Here is a 17,482-nt window from a genome sequence, read left to right as displayed (position 1 = left end):
AATTAGTTTTGTGACTCACAAAGGTTTCAGGCTTTATCGAGAAATGGTTAGAAAGTTGCATTGAAAACCTACAGCAAGGTTCATAAATAATAAATATTACCTCTTATTAATCCATATTTTAGTTTAAATCTGGCTCATGGCAAGTTGCCTCCTTGGGGAATGTGGGATTCTTTACAAGAGAAGGTGATGAGCCATAGTCCCCAAGGAATTAAATTTTGAAAACAATCTCAGTTTCGTACATGCTAATATAGTTCTGTTATTCCCTTTCCACATCTATCACAACACATTCTAAATTGTGGCTGATCTTCTATGCAAATAGCTGTCTTATTAGTCACTGGCTCTGTGTGCCAATGTCTCCATGGGTTTCTCAGGCATTTGCTATCTAACCATCAAAGCAGTGGAAATGAATGAGGATTACTGCATCCCTTTGAAGAACAAAGGACTCGAGGTTCTAGATGTGAGTCGGTGACACTGAGCCGGGCAAATGCGAGTATCTCTGTGGCTCATAGTAAGTCAGGAAATAATTTTTGCCTGTGTTTTCTTCTTGTGTTTTATTGGCATTGCTAAAACTGCAGACATCTTTCACAGCTGATGTTTTGTTATAAACCATTAGTAGACTATGGAAATTGCAAAAGGCAAGTCAAAACAGTCTCTTAACAGTGGCAGAAAAAAGCCAGGAACTAGTTTTGCAGTGCAAAAATGTATCTGTTACTTCCTCAGTTAGCTGAAAGTTCAAACAATACTTTTATTTTCCATTCTAATTATTATGATGTGAATGTTATGAAAAATACAACCCAGTTTAGAGAATTTCTCTGAAGCACAGTAGAGGGGGAAACTCAACCCAGTGGATTCACTGCTTACGTGTTTTACATAAAGCAGGGAGTATTCTCTGAATTCAACCAAAGTAATGTATGGAAAAATTAGAACACTATAATTGAATTTTCAGTTCAGTTTAAAAATTAATGGCACTCTTCTGTACCTTGCTATTATTCCTGAATACATTTTAACAAAAGTTGCTGACTTTGGAGTATCCAAGTTCATTTTATGCCCTGTGTCCCACGCGTGAAATTGAGGAGCCTGGATTTGTCACTTGACATTAAATGCCAGTAGTTCCTATAGAATAAATAAATATAAAATAATAAACTTCATGGTTTTAAAATGCGCAAATAACTGGTGGGTGTCATTCCTGCAACTGTATTTTAAATTGTGTTTGAAGCTATGGAGAAAATGGTGAATGCATTAAGTTTGGGATGCTGGCAGTAGGGTTCAGCAGTGCTGTGGCATGCTTTTTGGGTCGTGATTTGGCATCTCAGTGTCTTCCAGGGCTGCACTTCCCAGAAAGCGTGCCTTGGCAGCAACCAGGGAAGCTCGTCTTGCTGTAGCACAGCTGGTTATGCCTAACAGAAAAGTACAACTCTTGCAGATACTCCACAGCCATATGTGCACAATCTGCACATGGCTTGTGGCTACCCAGGATGATTCAGCCAAAGTTTGCCCTTGGCACAGTGCTCGCCAGGGCCATTTGGAAAAAGGCAGGGGTTGGCTGCTGTGTGTCTTCGGTGCTTGAACAGTAAATCTGACACTTCTTGAAAATGTCAGTCTTCTCATGAGTGTGGGTGTTGATGTTGGGACTCTTGTGTCATACAGGCAGTCAGATGGTGGGGCTTATCATCACTGTGGTGAGTAATGTCTTCAGCCCAGCTGAAATGGTTTGATCCCAGTGTTTTGAGTGTGACTGTAACAGCCAGTTATTTCTTAACTAGGGAAAAAGAGGTGAAATGAGCATGTTTGTAGAATCTGCCACTTGAGTAGCAGCCCTGTGAGGGGATGAATATGAAACCATAAGGTTTTGCATGTTAAAAGATACATCACGAATTTGTTAGAGCACTATTCAGATGATGCTTGTTCAGTTACATGAATGGTGTGGAAGCATCAATATAACATAAAGACCATCTTTGTATGGATGATAGTGCAGTTCCTTGTGCAATCGTAGTGTCACCTCCTTGTGAGGAGGTGTGCAATGTGACTGTGCAACATGAGAAGCTCATTCAAGAGTTAGGATGGTTGTTATTTAAATGCAGTGAAGGTGATTTAAACTATCAATACCATGGCTAAGAAGTGTAAAATGCACACAGCCCCAGCTCTCAGTTTTTGTTCTCCACTTCCTTTTCATTCACATGTATCTAGAGCCCATGGCAGGAAGGTAGGAGAGTGTGGGGTTGCTGTGTTTTAGGTATCTGCTCCTCTCTTTTCTCAAGATGTCTGGAGGGCTGTGTCTGCAGGTGGGTCTCCTGAGCAATTTCACCTGTGAAAGCACACATGCCTAGTCCTGCCTTTGACTCCTGTGCGTGGTATAAATGTATTTGCCAATAATGGGAGCAACTCACAATACTACATTCATTCCCTGGTTTACTAAAGAAATAAATTATATAGAAATGTAATTCAATGGTACCAAATGCTGAATTACAGTGCAATCAGTTTAAATCCTTTCTTTTTTCTTTATTCAGACTAACAGGCATTCTATAATGTTAATAACCCATGCAATGGAGAAAAAGGTATGTTTAGAATGTATCTAATAGTCTTCAGAATAGTGATGATTAACTCCAGTGTTTCATTGTACTCTGGGAAGGCTTATGTCTTTGTGTATAATCATGTAAATGTTGCTTGTTACCATTTTTCTGATGTTATAAGCAATTGATTTAGTTGGTAATTTATTTAGGAATAATGTTGTGGTTTTTGTTTTGGTTTTTTTTTTCTGATACTGACAGTGATTTTTGGATTGAAAACAATGGGTAGAAAAGATGCCTCTACATCAAGGACTCCTGTTGACCAATACAGGAAACAAATAGGTAAGAGTTTGAAAGAAAAGTTTGTGTGCTTAAAAAAAAACCCTACTTTTTTTTTTTTCCAGCAAGTCCCACTAGTGTAACAAAATGTAGCATTCCTATTTAAAAACTTCATTTTGTATATGCTGTTGAGTAATTCATTCAGCTTTATGAAGACAGTATTTTGAGTGACTTTAGATAAAATATATGCTCTGTGTTTGGGTACACTAGTGAAATACTGTAGTGAAGTGGTTTCACAATGTTTCTGAACTGGTTGAACTTTCCTGATTTTCCTGTTTGTCTCTAATTTCATATATGGGCATTTCTAACAAGATACTTTCCTCATTCACAACAGTTTTTGATACACTGAATGTTACAGACTTTTGCATTGTAGAACTGCATTTATTCTCACACTAATGGATATTTTGAATATATTAATTTCTTTTCTTAGGATTTTTTCTGTCCTTACCTACTACATATGTAGGTAACATGTATGCAAAGTATGTACATGCACACATGTACCTTCACATAGATACTTACATAGCAAACTCAAATCCCTCTTTCTTTGCTTAAATGCAAAGGTGAGTTATTTTTGAAATCCATATATGAGGATTCTGTCTCTGTATGTTAAATAATATAAAATTCACAGTATTTTAAAAGTTTGTCTATAAAATGAAATACCTTAATCTGCACTCATTTATTTAAGTAAATTACTTTTACAGTTGCTAAGCACACACATCTGTTTAAATATGCAGAAAACAACAATTGGGGAAAAAAAAAAGTTGTTTGGAATGTGCATTCTCATGGTGAAAGAGCTAGGATTATGTGAGCAGTCGTATTTTTGTCATGTCTTAATTTTTTTAATGCTGCCTGATTATTTTAATATAACTGTTTTAGTGGTCTGTTCAACTTCTCATCACGTTGTAAGTAAGGGATTATTTTGTATTTAATTTGTTTTAGATAGCTATGGAGTGGTCTGTTTCCTAATCTTGGTTAGTTTGTGTGGCTGATTTCCTTGGCTCATTCTATGAGAAACATAGCTGAAAGCTTGTGAGTGCCTTTATGGATGAGAAGCAGATACAATAGAAAAATGTTTTAAAATATGAACTCTTTGCTTTTGGGTTTTTTAGGTTTTGTATAGAAAACCTTGCCCAGTAGAAGATGACACCACAAATATTTCACCCAAACGTGTTTGGTGAGAAATGGGAGCCCTGCAGCTTCTTTTTGGGACAATTCATCCTATGTAACTGGGTGCTTGGATAGAGGATGATTGTAGCAGTTTTTTGGCATTTTCTCCACTTGTTTTTTGTCATGGTCACTTGTTTTTCAACCACCACCTTTAGAGTTGCTTTTTTTGTTTTTTTGTGAAACTTTCAGGTGACCATGGTTGGAGTTGTTTTTTGAAGTCGTCTGCAGAGTGAAAGAGTGGTGACCAGCAGGACCCCTGGAGAGACCAGGGCAGGTATAAAGCTTCATTTAAGTAGGAGGCTCAGTACCTCCCACTCTTTCACAACTTGTGCTGTTTCTTGCACATGACTACTGTGTGACACTGTTATACTTCTCAAAGCTGTGAGATGCCAGGACTGATCAGCTGTGCCTTGAGCAGGGGAGAGGACACTGTACGATAGCAAGGCATTAGGAGTATTTGTACTGGGGCCCAGCACTCAGAGGGATCCAGTTATGTTGCTGACTTGACAATTTTGGCCTGGTGTGTTGTCTGAACAATTTGGCACCTTCCCTGTTACACTGCAGCAGCATCATCCATTGGGTACTGCAAAATATAGAGGGGAGTCATAATAAGCTTGCTTTGTTTAGACACGATACATTGCTCTTAACTTGGCAAAAACAAGTGTTAAAAATTATTGTAGGGAAGAATCTCATGCTGGCAGGCAAATAAACTATATAACCTAGGAGGTGTTTCTGTGATTGTAATATTCCTTAGAGGATGGAGAACAAGAACTAAAATAAACTGTGCTCTGCCTTTTGAAGATGATTGTTTCAGTTCCCACTCTAGTCATTCACTGATACAGCTATAGAGTTTGCCAATGGAAATTAGTTCTCTGAACTTAATGAATGGAAGAGGGAGAGTTTGAAAATTTGTTGATATGGTTTTATACTTAAGTGTTGCAGGTGTGTTTGAGTTTTATGTGTAAGCATTTTGGGCTATCTTTAGGCATGGTAGCGGAGCTTAGTGGAGCTCTCTAGTCTCATTAGTGAGCCCTCTAGTCTCATTATGCCTTTAGGTGTATTATAGGACAAATAGCTGTATTATTGACAAATACTGTCCACTATTGCCCTCATGAATATGAAAGTTGGGGGGTTTTTTGTCATTACTGTTTTTTTTTGTTCTTACATAGCTTTGCGTCACTGGTAATAATTCCTCCATTTGTCACAGGATGGTTAAGGTTGACACGGACCAGTGGAGATATCTCATCCATCTGCCCTGCTCAAGCAACCTCGAGCTGGTTGCCCAGAACAATGTTCAGATGGCTTTTAAGTATCTCCAAGGATAGGAACTTCACAACCTCTCTTCCTGTGTTTGATTATCCTCAAAGTAAAAGGTTTTTTTCTTATGTGTTTCTGTGTGGGCCCATTGCTTCTAGTCCTGTGACAGGGCATCACTGAGAAGAGCCTGGCTCTGTCCTCTTTGCACCCTCCTTTCAAGTATTCATATACACTGATGATGTCCTTGAGCCCACTCTTCTCCTATGTAAACACTCTCAGATGCCTCAGTCTTTCCTCATAGGAGAGGTGGCTCTAGATCCTTCATTTTAACTCCTCTTGACTCTTCTTGGCCTGATTTCACTCAGGTACTTATTAGAAATTATACAGAAAGAATTTATTTTGTTTTTAAACACATTCATCCATTAAAGCTTAGATTTGACAACTTAGGTACTTTTGCAGGGATGTTTTAGTGTGAAGCTGGTCAACAGATGATCCCTCAGAATACAGAATGCCCTAATGCTCCAGGTTCATTTGTTTTGGAGATGGACATTTCATCACCCTTTTTGAGGTAGATTATATCTAGAAACAGTAAAGAAAGTGAGGCTGCACAGGGCTTGTCTTTAAAAAAATTAATTTATCAAATGCATTTAAAGCTCAAAATCCATGCTTGGAGTGATTGCCGGCCTTCTTTTCCACGCATTTGGTATCTATGGATTGTTGAAAACATTATGATAGATGCTGGCTGAACAGCTATCTCCTGCTGACTAATGGTGTGATGTTATTTTTTAGCTTACAACTTAGTGTTTTCTAGCCTTGCTGGATAGAAGGTAACCAGATTGAAATGCTTTTCATACCTTTTTTTTGATGGAAAATGGCAGCCTTCAAGGAACAACATGTCATGAAGTCATATCAACTTCAACACAATTTTCAGTTAGATGTTTAGTGGAGTAATTTGAAATAAAACCAGATTTTTAATTTCATTTTGTTCCAAGCTTTCTGTTTTGTGCTGAGTTTCCATACGGCATGCCACATGTTTGCCCTGTGCCATGGTTCAAGTTCATGTTGATTACTTCAGTTTAGCCGTTTGCCTTTTTCTCTTCTCCAGGAGAACAGGATCACTTGTGTCTTGTTTGCCTCTGTGCCGCTAGCTGTTGCTATTTGCTTCAGTAGCATTTTCAGGGGATTCCCCCAGCACAGAGATTGATACTGCTCTTCTCTGTCAGCTGGCTTTCAGCCATCTCTCCTGCCACCAGCCAAAATTTGTCTGTAGTGCCACTTGAGCTAGTGCTCCAGTATCTGACAGTGGCACTGCCTTCTCAGTGGGGAGCAGAGGCAATCTTTTAGTTATCAGACCAAACTGGCAGTGGCTTCATGAAGCCTATCCCCAAGTGGACAGGGGACAACCACAGCAGCCTTTTCAAACTGGCTTCAGCTGTGCTTGGAGGAGGGCGGATGGCACCAAGGGAATCTCTCCCTGTTCAAATCTCCATGAGCAGCCAAGGCTGTGGAAGACACATGAGGAAAATTAATGTTAACACTTCTTATTCATCTCTGGCTCACATACCCAAATATATACCTGTAGTGCAGCAGTAAACAGGGCAGCTCTTCTGCAAAGTGTTTCCTTCTCCCTGCTGCTGTTTGTGCTGCTGTGCTTAATTTGCTGGAATCTGAGGAAAGGTGTGAGGCAGTATGCATCCTTCTGCATTTATGCAGCTTTGCTCTACAAATGCTGTGAAAATAGCAACAGGTTTTGTACCATATTTGCTTTGTTTACTGTTATGTGTGCTTTAAGTTCCCAGAACAATTCCACATGTATATTTTCCATCCTTCTTCATCTGGTGTGTTGCTTGCTCGGCATGGAAGCCGCAGGATTTGTGGGTAGTGTTCATGACTTGTGTGATTGTGGGATCCCAAGCAGGCATACTGAGAGGATTATAGCATAACTAAAACCTGGTCTACAAATCAGGAATAGACATACTTTTGGCTCCCATTACTATTGTGTTGCTCTAGCATAATTTTTCATGAGGAGAGGTTGTTTGCCAATCATTCAACCTTCAATTTGTAGACTCAAAGGTCTGCCTATTGTCTGCTCTGTATCTTCTGACTTGCCAGCTTGGTCTTTTAGGAGCTGGAGCTTATATAGGCATAGCCCAGGGGTTCTTTGGAGCAAATAAGGCTCCTCACATCCCCTGGGAAGGAGTAAAAGTTATGAATGAAAATACATTCTCTTTTTGTTTTGGAAAGCACAAGATGGTAGAGTGAGCACAGTGACTGCGTGATGGAGGTGGTGCTCGTTGGCATGGCACACGTGGAGCAATGGGGCAGGGAAGGGGACTGGGTAGGAGTCCCGAGTCCTGCTGTGCCAGCTCAGGAGTGGAGAGAGCACTGCCCACATGAACTAACAAATAAAACTTTGTGGATAAAGTTGGGTCTTTTAAAAATTCCTTGGTGTGGAGACTGGTGACTTGTCCAGAAGAGAGGTGCCTTGTCCTGGGGCCAAGGTTTTGCTCTCACTGTAGCCCTGAGATGGAGAAAAGCTTGGGGACTAGTGGCAGCATGGACATCTCTGGGGTTCCCACTTCCACCTGCCAGCTGGAGCATAGACCTGTTGCCTTCTTGTCTCCAGACAGAAGCCCTTCTTGTGGCAGATTGCCATTTCCACCTGCCCTACTGCTAAAGGAGTTGTCTTTACTCTCTACCGCCTGACCTTTTCTATGTTTTCCGTTACTGTTTACCTTCTCTGTGTTTTTATGGAGTTAGTGTGCCTTCACCTTCCTTGTCCTGAGTAGTGCCATTGCATACTCAAAAAAACCTGGCTGTTATCAGCCTTCCTTTTCAGCTTAAAAAGAGGGAAAATGTTACATTTCTATACTTTTCTTTGAAATACATTGCATACTTTGAAGCGAAATGTGGTTGTTTTGTTTTGGATCAGGAAATGCTTGTTATCAGCATGAAAATTTTAGATATAATTTCTGAAATAACCGCAACAGCAAAAAATGTTTGGACTGAATTTGTACTGAAAATTTCAAAATTTCACTATTTGTCACAAAACAGCAATTCCTCTATCTTTTGTCTGTTAAGAAAAGGCAGGGAACCAGAAGGCAACATCTACATCATTGAGATTTCTCTTCTCTGCCATAAGCAAAGATGTACGAGGACAGATGTCAATGGAATAAAAAAATGCTCCGGTCTATTTTTTTAACTAATTAAATTAACTAGTCTAATTTTTTTTCCCTGTTTTAATGTCAATCACCTATTTACTGTAAATAGGAAAGGAAGGGAGGGGAAAAGTACAGAAACAAATTCTGACTAAGTTGAGATAAAAAGGTAAGTCTTCTCCTACTGTTTATTTATAGTGAAAAAAACCCCCAAGAAATAGGCAATTCTAGTGTAACCTTTTTTTTTGCATATGGAACATTACATTTCGTCACTTTAATTTTTCTAATAAAAATCTACTATTAAGCATGTAATAAAGAGATGTAGGAAAAAATGCCCTTCTTTTGCTATTATGTGTGACTGCTGGCAAGTTTTGGAATCTGAGTTTCATACTTCACAATGATAGGCCACTGATACCGTGTGCAGTCCCTTTTCTTGAGAGGAGGTTTTATGAAGAATAAATTTTGGTGTCACAAAAAAAGTGAACTACATCCTTTGGTCAGTTAGTGCTGTTTTGATTTTAATTTTGTGCCACTGGAATCACTTTTTGGAAGCAGTGGGAGCAGCTGAGGAAAACACTGCTGTGAAATAAAGCCTAGTCTGGCTATACTAATTTAATCCACATTTTGTGATGATTGGGATGTTTTTAAACATGTTCTGTGAAGACTGATGATGGATTTTAAGAACATGCAGTTTGTGGTCACATATTTTTTTAAGTCCAACGCAGCAGAGCTATTCCTTGCATTATTGCCTTGGCTTAGAGCATAAAAGGTGATGGTAGATCTGGATATGTAGTTACGTTTGTGTGGATATTATTTAGTTTCCATTTGTTGGGCAGACATGGACTCAGTCTGAGCAAGAATGGGAGGGGTGGCTGCAGATCCAGAGGACTGCGGGAATGTGTTCACACACCTCAAAGAGAAGCTAAGGAGAAAGGTTGTGTATCTAAACCCTTGGCTCTCATCCCCTCTCCGCAGCAGAAGTTTCTTTGAGCTTGTTTGATTATAGTACTTTTACTATACATTCATACTACACTTGTTTAGTACTTTTATACAGATGGAGGCTCATAGTCTGCTCTTGTTTTAATCTCATCAACACTATCACCATTTTACTCAGTGGAGTTGCTACAAATTTCTTATAGGTGTAAATGAGAGTGAAATTTGACATGTTTCCAGCTGCTGAACTGCCTTTCAGCATGGTGTTATTTCAGGCACTTGCAATTCCTGTAAGGTATCCGGTGTCTACAGGGCTGTTGCAATGCTACATATTTGTGTTTGTACTTACTCTCAGCTTCTGATCAATTCTTCAATGAATTCCTTCCTGCAGTCAAAATCAACTGAGAAAAAGCTCTTACAATCCTTTACAAAATACATAAAATTTTTGCTATAGACACATATAAGTATGTATGGATTACATTCAGAGGCAGAGCAGTTTAACATTTTTAGAAGTTCTTTCACCAGGCTTTGAAAATCTTAGCTCATGTGTGAAAGCTGGACTTCAAAGTACTCCAATCTCAATGCAAATATGTAAATCTAATTTTAGACAACCATTTCTAAAAAATCTCAGACATAATTTTTTATGTATACAGTGTTCATATATACACATTCTCTATGTGTGGTGCATGTGCTTATATTTGTAGGTAATATTACATCAACATAAATGCAAGGAGGCTTGGGCAGCGAACTACAGATCTGATTTCCTCTCATTTCATCATAACAAAGCAGTGGAGCAGGCATAAGTATGAAATGCCCAGCACAGATCCATCTCTCAAGATCTGTTTGATAGATATTTGAGGTGAACATAATTCATAGTTGTAACTGCATTTCTTTAGCTACAATGCTATGAGAAATGGTGCTGGGCTTTTTGGGTGCAGTTAAGTTTTGTCCAGCCATTGTCCTACCACGGAAAGTGGTGATCTGTTAAACCTCTGCTGCTCCACCCCTGTCTGCGCTAGCAGGAATGAAGGCAGCAAGGAGTCTGGCAAGCATTGCAGGGGCTGTGGTCTAAGAAGAAAAATGTCAGACTCACCTTGGATCAATTCAAGAGGTTTAACTGAAGGGATTTTTGTATTTCGTGCTTCAGGATGTGACCATGTGCATTATGTAGTTCATCAGGTGTTGCACCTATTTATGGCCTTAAAAGAATGTGTTAGATATCTGTGTTCAGTGTAAGCATGACCATAGAATAGTCATCTGGATTTTGTAATGATTTGAATGTAATGAGTCATGTTGGTGATTGCTATCATGCAGTCCATTAATTGCATGTTGTCATGGATTTCTGTAACTGGATTGTATTAAAAATATTTTTCTTTTTGTTGGAAGCTTTTGCTTGTATTATGCCTTATTTTGGAAGAAAGCTAGGAACTGGCTACATTGGGCTTTTCAAGGTCTTGAACTATTTATGGGATTGTCTGCTTGGCTCTACATATTGCTTGCAGGCTTTAAATGTTGGGTAAGAAAAGAACTTACAGGGCAGAAGGAGAATGGTGTTAGGAAGCTCAAACTGCTAGAATGAAAATAAGAAAAGGCTTTTGCTATTATATGTTACTTGATTTGAATTACAATTACAGAAATCTCAAACATCATGTGACTAACCTTTGCTCTTGATGGTAAAGGCTGATTAAAATAAGCACTATTGAAAGTATTCACACATTCAAAGTTATTTGGAGGTTTTTCATTCCTGTAGTAGTTAAATCAGTATGGAAAAGCACCATGAAGTGAACAACGAGCTCTACAGTAAGTGGAATGTGGGAAAACAAATAATTTGCCCTGATTGAGCACTCTGGTTTCAGTTAATAAATTTACAGATAATATATGCAAGTCACTACTGTGTTACTTAATTTCTGAAATACTTTACTTGAAATCTGGTCCTTGTCATTATTTCAGTTGCATAGATACCCTATTTACTATGGGACCAACTGAGGGAATTCTGCTCAGCTAAGCTACTGATACTGTTCAAGAGTAACTCATGTAGTAAACAATAGTATTTTTCAAGAATTTTGACTGCCTGTTAAATAGGAAAGGTGGAAAAGCCTGGCTTTTCCTTCATTTATTTTATGTGAATATCTCATCATTATCAGCATATTTGCATTCATGCTGTAAGATTTGTAGCAAAACTGATATCCTCAGTTGCAATATTGGATTTTTCATTAACTAAGTAACAGTAGTTTTAGAACGCATGGGGGTTTTTTTGTTAGAAATAATTTTCCTGTGGTATTTTAACTGAATACCTGTGGGCCATTCATAAGCATTGGTGTTTGGATGATCTAGGGTGTGATAGGTAAGAGGATGTGACACAGATTGTCAGTAAATCACTTGCTCAGGTTCAGCCTAGGTGATAGTCATGGGAAGATGGTAACTGCCTGGCAGATGTTGGGTGGCATTTATGATGTGATGTTTGTGCATTCAGTTCCTAGTGGAGAAGTGTTGAAAAACATCATTATTTGTTGGCAGTCAAAACAGAGAGGAGCTGGATAATGAACTAGCATATGGAATGAAACAGTGTCTCTAGCATTAGACATGGTCCCTTCAGCTCAAGGTTACAGCATACTGATAAGAGCGTGGCCCATATTTACTGAAGCCGTTTTGAGTAAGTCTGAGCTCACAGTGTGTGTTAAACCCTTCAGCTTTGGGCATCTTGAGCCCAGTGCTTGTGTTGTCCTGTCTCTTATCAGCTCTAATTAACTTGGCCATGATGCTGTGTACTGTGGCAATGGATCTCCTGCTTGCGCCTTACCAGTTCACATCCCAGGCAGAATGAGTCTGCGGCTGTCAGTTCAGACCTGGTCTGGGGGACCTGTGGTCACTGTGAACTGAAGAGCAGGGAGAAGTTTCAAGTGAAAGTAGAATGTAAGTAGGGCCTTTTGCAGGCATGGAGTGGAGATGTGTAAGAATAATCTCTACAGGTTTCTGTTCTAACAGGTGAAGGGTGAGAATTTGGGCTGGTGATTCACATCTGCATTTGTAGGTTAAGCAAGCATTGTACTGCTTTCTGGCACATAGGTCAACTGGCATCGAAAAATGGTACAGTTAAACTCTTCTGTCCATAAAACAGACTGGCTACTTGCACACTCCTTATGGAAAATTGCTCCGAGCAATTTTCAGTTCCCTCTTGAGCCACGTGTAGGAATTACTTGGGAGAGAGTGATGGTGGGCACAAACTGTGTCAGGGATTGTTGTAACAACTGGAGTGAGGATACCCTTGAATTCCAGTTCCTATTTACGTTGTCTTAATATATTGGTGCACCTGCAACCAGTTATGCAGAGGGTACAGGTCAACATTACAAAGTGACCTTTAACAACACCTACCTCTCTCTCCTTGTTCCTGTCACAGTGTATAGTTCACCATCATCTGGGATGGCACAGCTGTTTGTATGCCATTTTGATCCAGCTTGAAGTAAAAGATATGCTGAGCAGTTTGTGAGTTGAATTAACTCCCTGATCTGCTTCATCATCTGGCTGCATGCACAAACTAAGCTAATACACATCAAAGCCAGGACAGCACACTGCAGGCACTGAAATGTGTGGCAAAACTCAGGCCAGCAAGTGCCATAAGCCAGTGTTGCTGTTGAACACTTTGCAAAGCCAAGCCACATGTCAACTGAGTTTAAGAGGAGTCTTTATTCCTTATTAACATGCAGATTGAACAGATTAGGAAGCATAAAAAGGATTCGTGCCCTGTGTAGGTTTCCCTCAGCTTCTCAGAATCAGTTTTGATTTCAATCCAGTGGCCTCTGTAGGTCTGATCAGGCCTGCAGGTTGAGTTACTTTATGAATAATAACTACAATAATTTAAATCCATGTATTTTTAGAGGTATTTTACGCTGTCTTCAGTGAGCAATGAGGTTGCCTTTCACACGTGTGGAAGGCACAACAAAACCTGAATGCAGTTCTTTTTTTGGCACAGCCTTTTCCATAATGTTCAGGTACAGTACAGTGGTGTTTTACATACTGAACGGTGGAAAGAAGTGGAGTGAAATGACTAGGAGGGTTGTCTGTGAAGAAATACTTTTACAGAAAATATAGGCTGCAGTCTTGTCTTCTCTGGAATAGATGAGGACCGTACAAACTAGAATGCACAGAGAAACATTGAATAAATTGCAAATCAAATAGAACTGAAGGTACAATCCTTACCATACTTCATAGTGTGAAGTGTCTCAGAAAATCCACCTGTTAAGTACAATACCAGATGGAAACGTTTGGTAGAGTTACAAGAAAGTCAGACTCATGTCTGTAATACAGGAGGCTCTGTGTGTCTTGATAGGCAGCTTGGAAAACCACAGACCTCATAGCACATATATTCCATGAAAGAGCTTCTATCCAAATGGTTTAATGGAAGAAGGAAGTATAACTCATGTTTGTGTAGAGAAAATTATCAAATTCTAATGAGTAATCATTGTGAGAAGGACAAAGAGGGAAGTGCTTTCATGTATTCCTCAGAGAGGAAGAATAAAACATTTTGACTCTTACAAAAGCAGAAAAAATGTATCTCACAGAGGATTGTCTTCCTCATCTTATTTCTGTCACTGATGAAAAAAGAGAAATTAGAAGCATAGTTTAGTATTAAGTTTTTTGCTTTGTTCAGCTACCTTTCAGATAATTTTTAGTCTGAAGAGAAACACTTCCTATAGTCAAGAGACTATGAGTAGGAAGGTTGGATTTTCTTGTGGTGGAAATTTGGGATAGATATCACACTACTGAATTTAGCAGTTATTTCAGATACTCATCCTTGTAACTGGGAGCAAAATCCAATCCATAAGTGTGAAGAAAAAAGGAATAACATTTAGATGCTGGGTAAGCTAATTATGTTTCTTCACCATTTTTTGTCTATGGTCAAAGTGGTATCAAAGAACTGTGCACTTTGATGACCAGCTAATTCACAACCAGTGATATAATCAGCTGGAAATCTTAGTGGAAAGGTTCCCTTGTTTCTAGTGATTACTCATGGTCATGAAAAAAGTGTACTTTTTCCTTTTATGTATTTAAAGTAATAATAAAAAATATTAAAGCCATTAAATAGGGCACTGGGGACAGTGAGTTTGAAGTACTGAGTACTGTTTTGCTCATCTATGTTTAAGAAAGATGAATTGAAAGTGAAGGAAATGCTGAAAGAACTACTAGGGAAGACCAAGAAAAGCCTTTAGCACGGCTAAACACGAATTAAGACAAATATGGTTCCTTTTGGAACTTCCCTAGTAAACACATGGGAAAGAAACAGTCCATATATATCCAGTCCATAACTGTATAAATTGTCCATAATGAAATTAATAGGAAATAGAAGGTGGTTTCTTACTAATAGGAGATTGAACTTCTTGGGCAATGTCCTACTGGTAGGCTAAAGAAAAAAAAAACAAAAAACCCAGACTGAAAGCTCTAACTTGTTTTCCAACTGATCCTTTTCTATGATCAGTTTTAAAGAAAACAGAATGATACATGTGTCTTCTCCAGCAAAGCACTGGATTTCAGTAGTTCACCAAGTCCTTTCTAGTCATATGTTCCATATGGACAAAGTTTCACTGTGAAGTGGAGCAGCTTTCTGAGATATTTATAGCTAGAGAATGCATTTGGAAGGATTACCATAACTTTCTGACTGAAGTTTTACTTGTGGAAAAATTAATACTGAATATTTTTACCAAAATCAAGATTTCAGGAGAACTGACAACATAATCTTGAATTTCACAGGCTTTTTCTTTTTTTTTTTTTTTTTTGGAGAGAACATGAAATTCATGCTGAAAGGAGAGGGATAAGGGAAAAGGGACACATTTTTATCATAACATTAAACTTTGTTTTTCAGTGCCTTTGCTCTCAACACAGTGTGGTGAAGCTATCACAATATTTCCACAGCATCATTTTTTTTGTTTGTTTTGGGGGCTTTTCAATAAATGTTGAATGTACATTTGGTGTTGCTGCACTTTTTGTTCTTTGTATTACAGAAGTGCAGTACTTAGCAGTCTAGTAGTAAGTATAGTGTACAGTTTATCAGAGGATCCCCAGTTGTAAATCTTTGACAGGACTTGCCTATGTTACCTGTTGGCCCTAGCTGTTACAGCATGTCCCACTGGTAGGAATAGGATGTGACACAGGCATTTTGTCATCAAAAAATCTCGGTAGGAAACTAAAAGGAGTTCATACCACATACATCTAGCAATTAGCTCATCTCCAGGGAGTGACAGAAAAGAAAGACGCATAGTGTCTGTAGGTTGACAAGGAACCCGGGGACATGTTTTATTTAGTAAGTAAAAAAGAAGATTTGGAAACAGTTTACAGCAGTTACCAAAGGTGGTGGCATAAGGGCATAGTAATATGTTCTATCTCCACTGCATACATCACCGACTGAGTGCTTTCTTTAGGTGGAGTTTCCTTGTCTGCCTGTTTATTTATTACACAGCATATGCAAAATCAGTAATTCGCCAATTATTAACCTATCTTAACCTAGCTTATCACATTTTGAAAGAAATTGATGCAGCAGTTACTGAAATCTTCCCTGCAGAATTGCTCAGATCTTAGAAGTGTACACCAGTATGGGGGACACTGGAAGAGCTCCGTTCTCAGAACATCTTGGAATAGGTTGATATATTGGCTAGAGTGGGTTATAGCAGAGTAAACATCTGGAGTGGAAAGTGATGAAGGCACATGTATGTCTGTGGACTGTTGGTCACTGACATATCACACTGATGTGTTAGCTAAGGCTGCCATTTGAACGATGTTTGGACTCAAATGTTGTAGTAATACTGTTTTAATAATTCAGTGTCCTCTGTTCTGCATTTGCAAAAACCTTTTGCTAAATTCTTAGAACTTGGCATAGTGAGATTCACTGGCTTTTTTTTGGCTCTAGGAGAAGCATGTCTGTCACAAGGACTGTGTTGTTACTGAAAGTGACGTTGTGTCTCTTTTCTTCTGAGGAATGCAGCTGTTGAAAAACAGGCCATAGGGAGGGTGTGTAGCTTTTTTGTTGTTGTTCTGTGTTCTTACATCCATCTATCTATCTATCTGTCTATCTGTGAAACGAGACATTCAGAAAAACATTTCTCTCCAAATGTGAGACAAACCTCTAGGTTGCAAGGAACTGAAAAATTACTGTGAAAAAGAAATGTACTGACAATTTTTCATTCTGCATGTTATGTACAATGAAAGTGTCCTTTCTGGGGTGTGTTTAAAGAATAGAATGCATCAGCTTGAGAAATGTCAATAGAGGACCATTCAGAGAGTTTACAAATATACTCTCCTCTGTGCAGATCAATGCCCGTTGTGTCTGCTGGGAGCCCACCTGGGAGATGGGGGTTCTCTGTGCTGATGGTTTGCATCAGGACTCTCTCACAGGGGATGGAGTTGAACTAAGACCAAGTCACTGATCACTTAATGGTGCATGGCTGATGTTCTGTGTCCTGTGTCATGGGGTGACTAGGTGTCTAGGTGACTAGACAGAAGGACTTCATCAAGGGAAGGCAGGGGGGTGGCACATAGGACCTTTGTGATCAGAGCAATGTCCACATACACTTTGTGAGGAACATAGCATAGCTAAAAGTTGGTTTTCCCTTTAATCGTTTAATTTTGCATGCTTATAATTCTAGAAACTGAAATTGCTTTGTCCATGGGTTTATAAATATTTAACAGACATTTTTAATGAATAAAAAATTGAATTTAAGGGTCAGTAGCAGATTCAGTTACTTTTTCAGGTACTTGTTTAATTATTTCTCATTATATTTGTAAATGTAATTTTAAAATCTTTAAAAAGAAATTAATATAGGCCATCAGAGAATAATCTCTAATAGATAACATTCATGAGTGTTTTTTACTTCTATTATACCATTAGACCAGGATCTCAAGAGTTTTTGATGAGTACCAAAGTCTTGCAAGGAAAAGAGATCTCCCAAGATCATACAGTAATTTTATGGAAGATTCTGGAATAGAAGACAGCTCCATGCTTTATCTGGTCTAATCAAATAGTTTTCCAGATGGAAGAATTTTTTCCTCAGTAGTGTCTCCATCTTTTGTATGTTTCCTCCAAGAGACATTATACTTAAAAGTCATCCTATGGAATAAAGATTTGGAAAAAAG

The 17,482-nt window shown here is 38.7% G+C and overlaps 1 protein-coding gene across 2 annotated transcripts in view; it reads left to right on the top strand.

Annotated features, from left to right (window-relative positions):
* Positions 1-17,482, top strand: part of TRIQK (triple QxxK/R motif containing) — a 61,458-nt gene that overhangs the window by 15,123 nt on the left and 28,853 nt on the right. Inside the window, exons 2-3 of one of the 2 annotated variants that reach the window (XM_069005124.1) lie at positions 2,508-2,555; positions 2,769-2,849. In XM_069005124.1, coding sequence (XP_068861225.1) covers positions 2,789-2,849 — 61 coding nt within the window. In that variant the 5' untranslated portion in view covers positions 2,508-2,555; positions 2,769-2,788. The remainder of the gene's footprint in view (positions 1-2,507; positions 2,556-2,768; positions 2,850-17,482) is intronic. The other variant, XM_069005125.1, reaches the window with a different exon arrangement.

The sequence above is a fragment of the Aphelocoma coerulescens genome, chromosome 2 (assembly GCF_041296385.1).
Source record: "Aphelocoma coerulescens isolate FSJ_1873_10779 chromosome 2, UR_Acoe_1.0, whole genome shotgun sequence".
Taxonomy (NCBI): Eukaryota; Metazoa; Chordata; class Aves; order Passeriformes; family Corvidae; genus Aphelocoma; species Aphelocoma coerulescens.
Note: the sequence above shows the minus strand (reverse complement) of the source record. Positions and strands in the feature narration are given on the sequence as shown.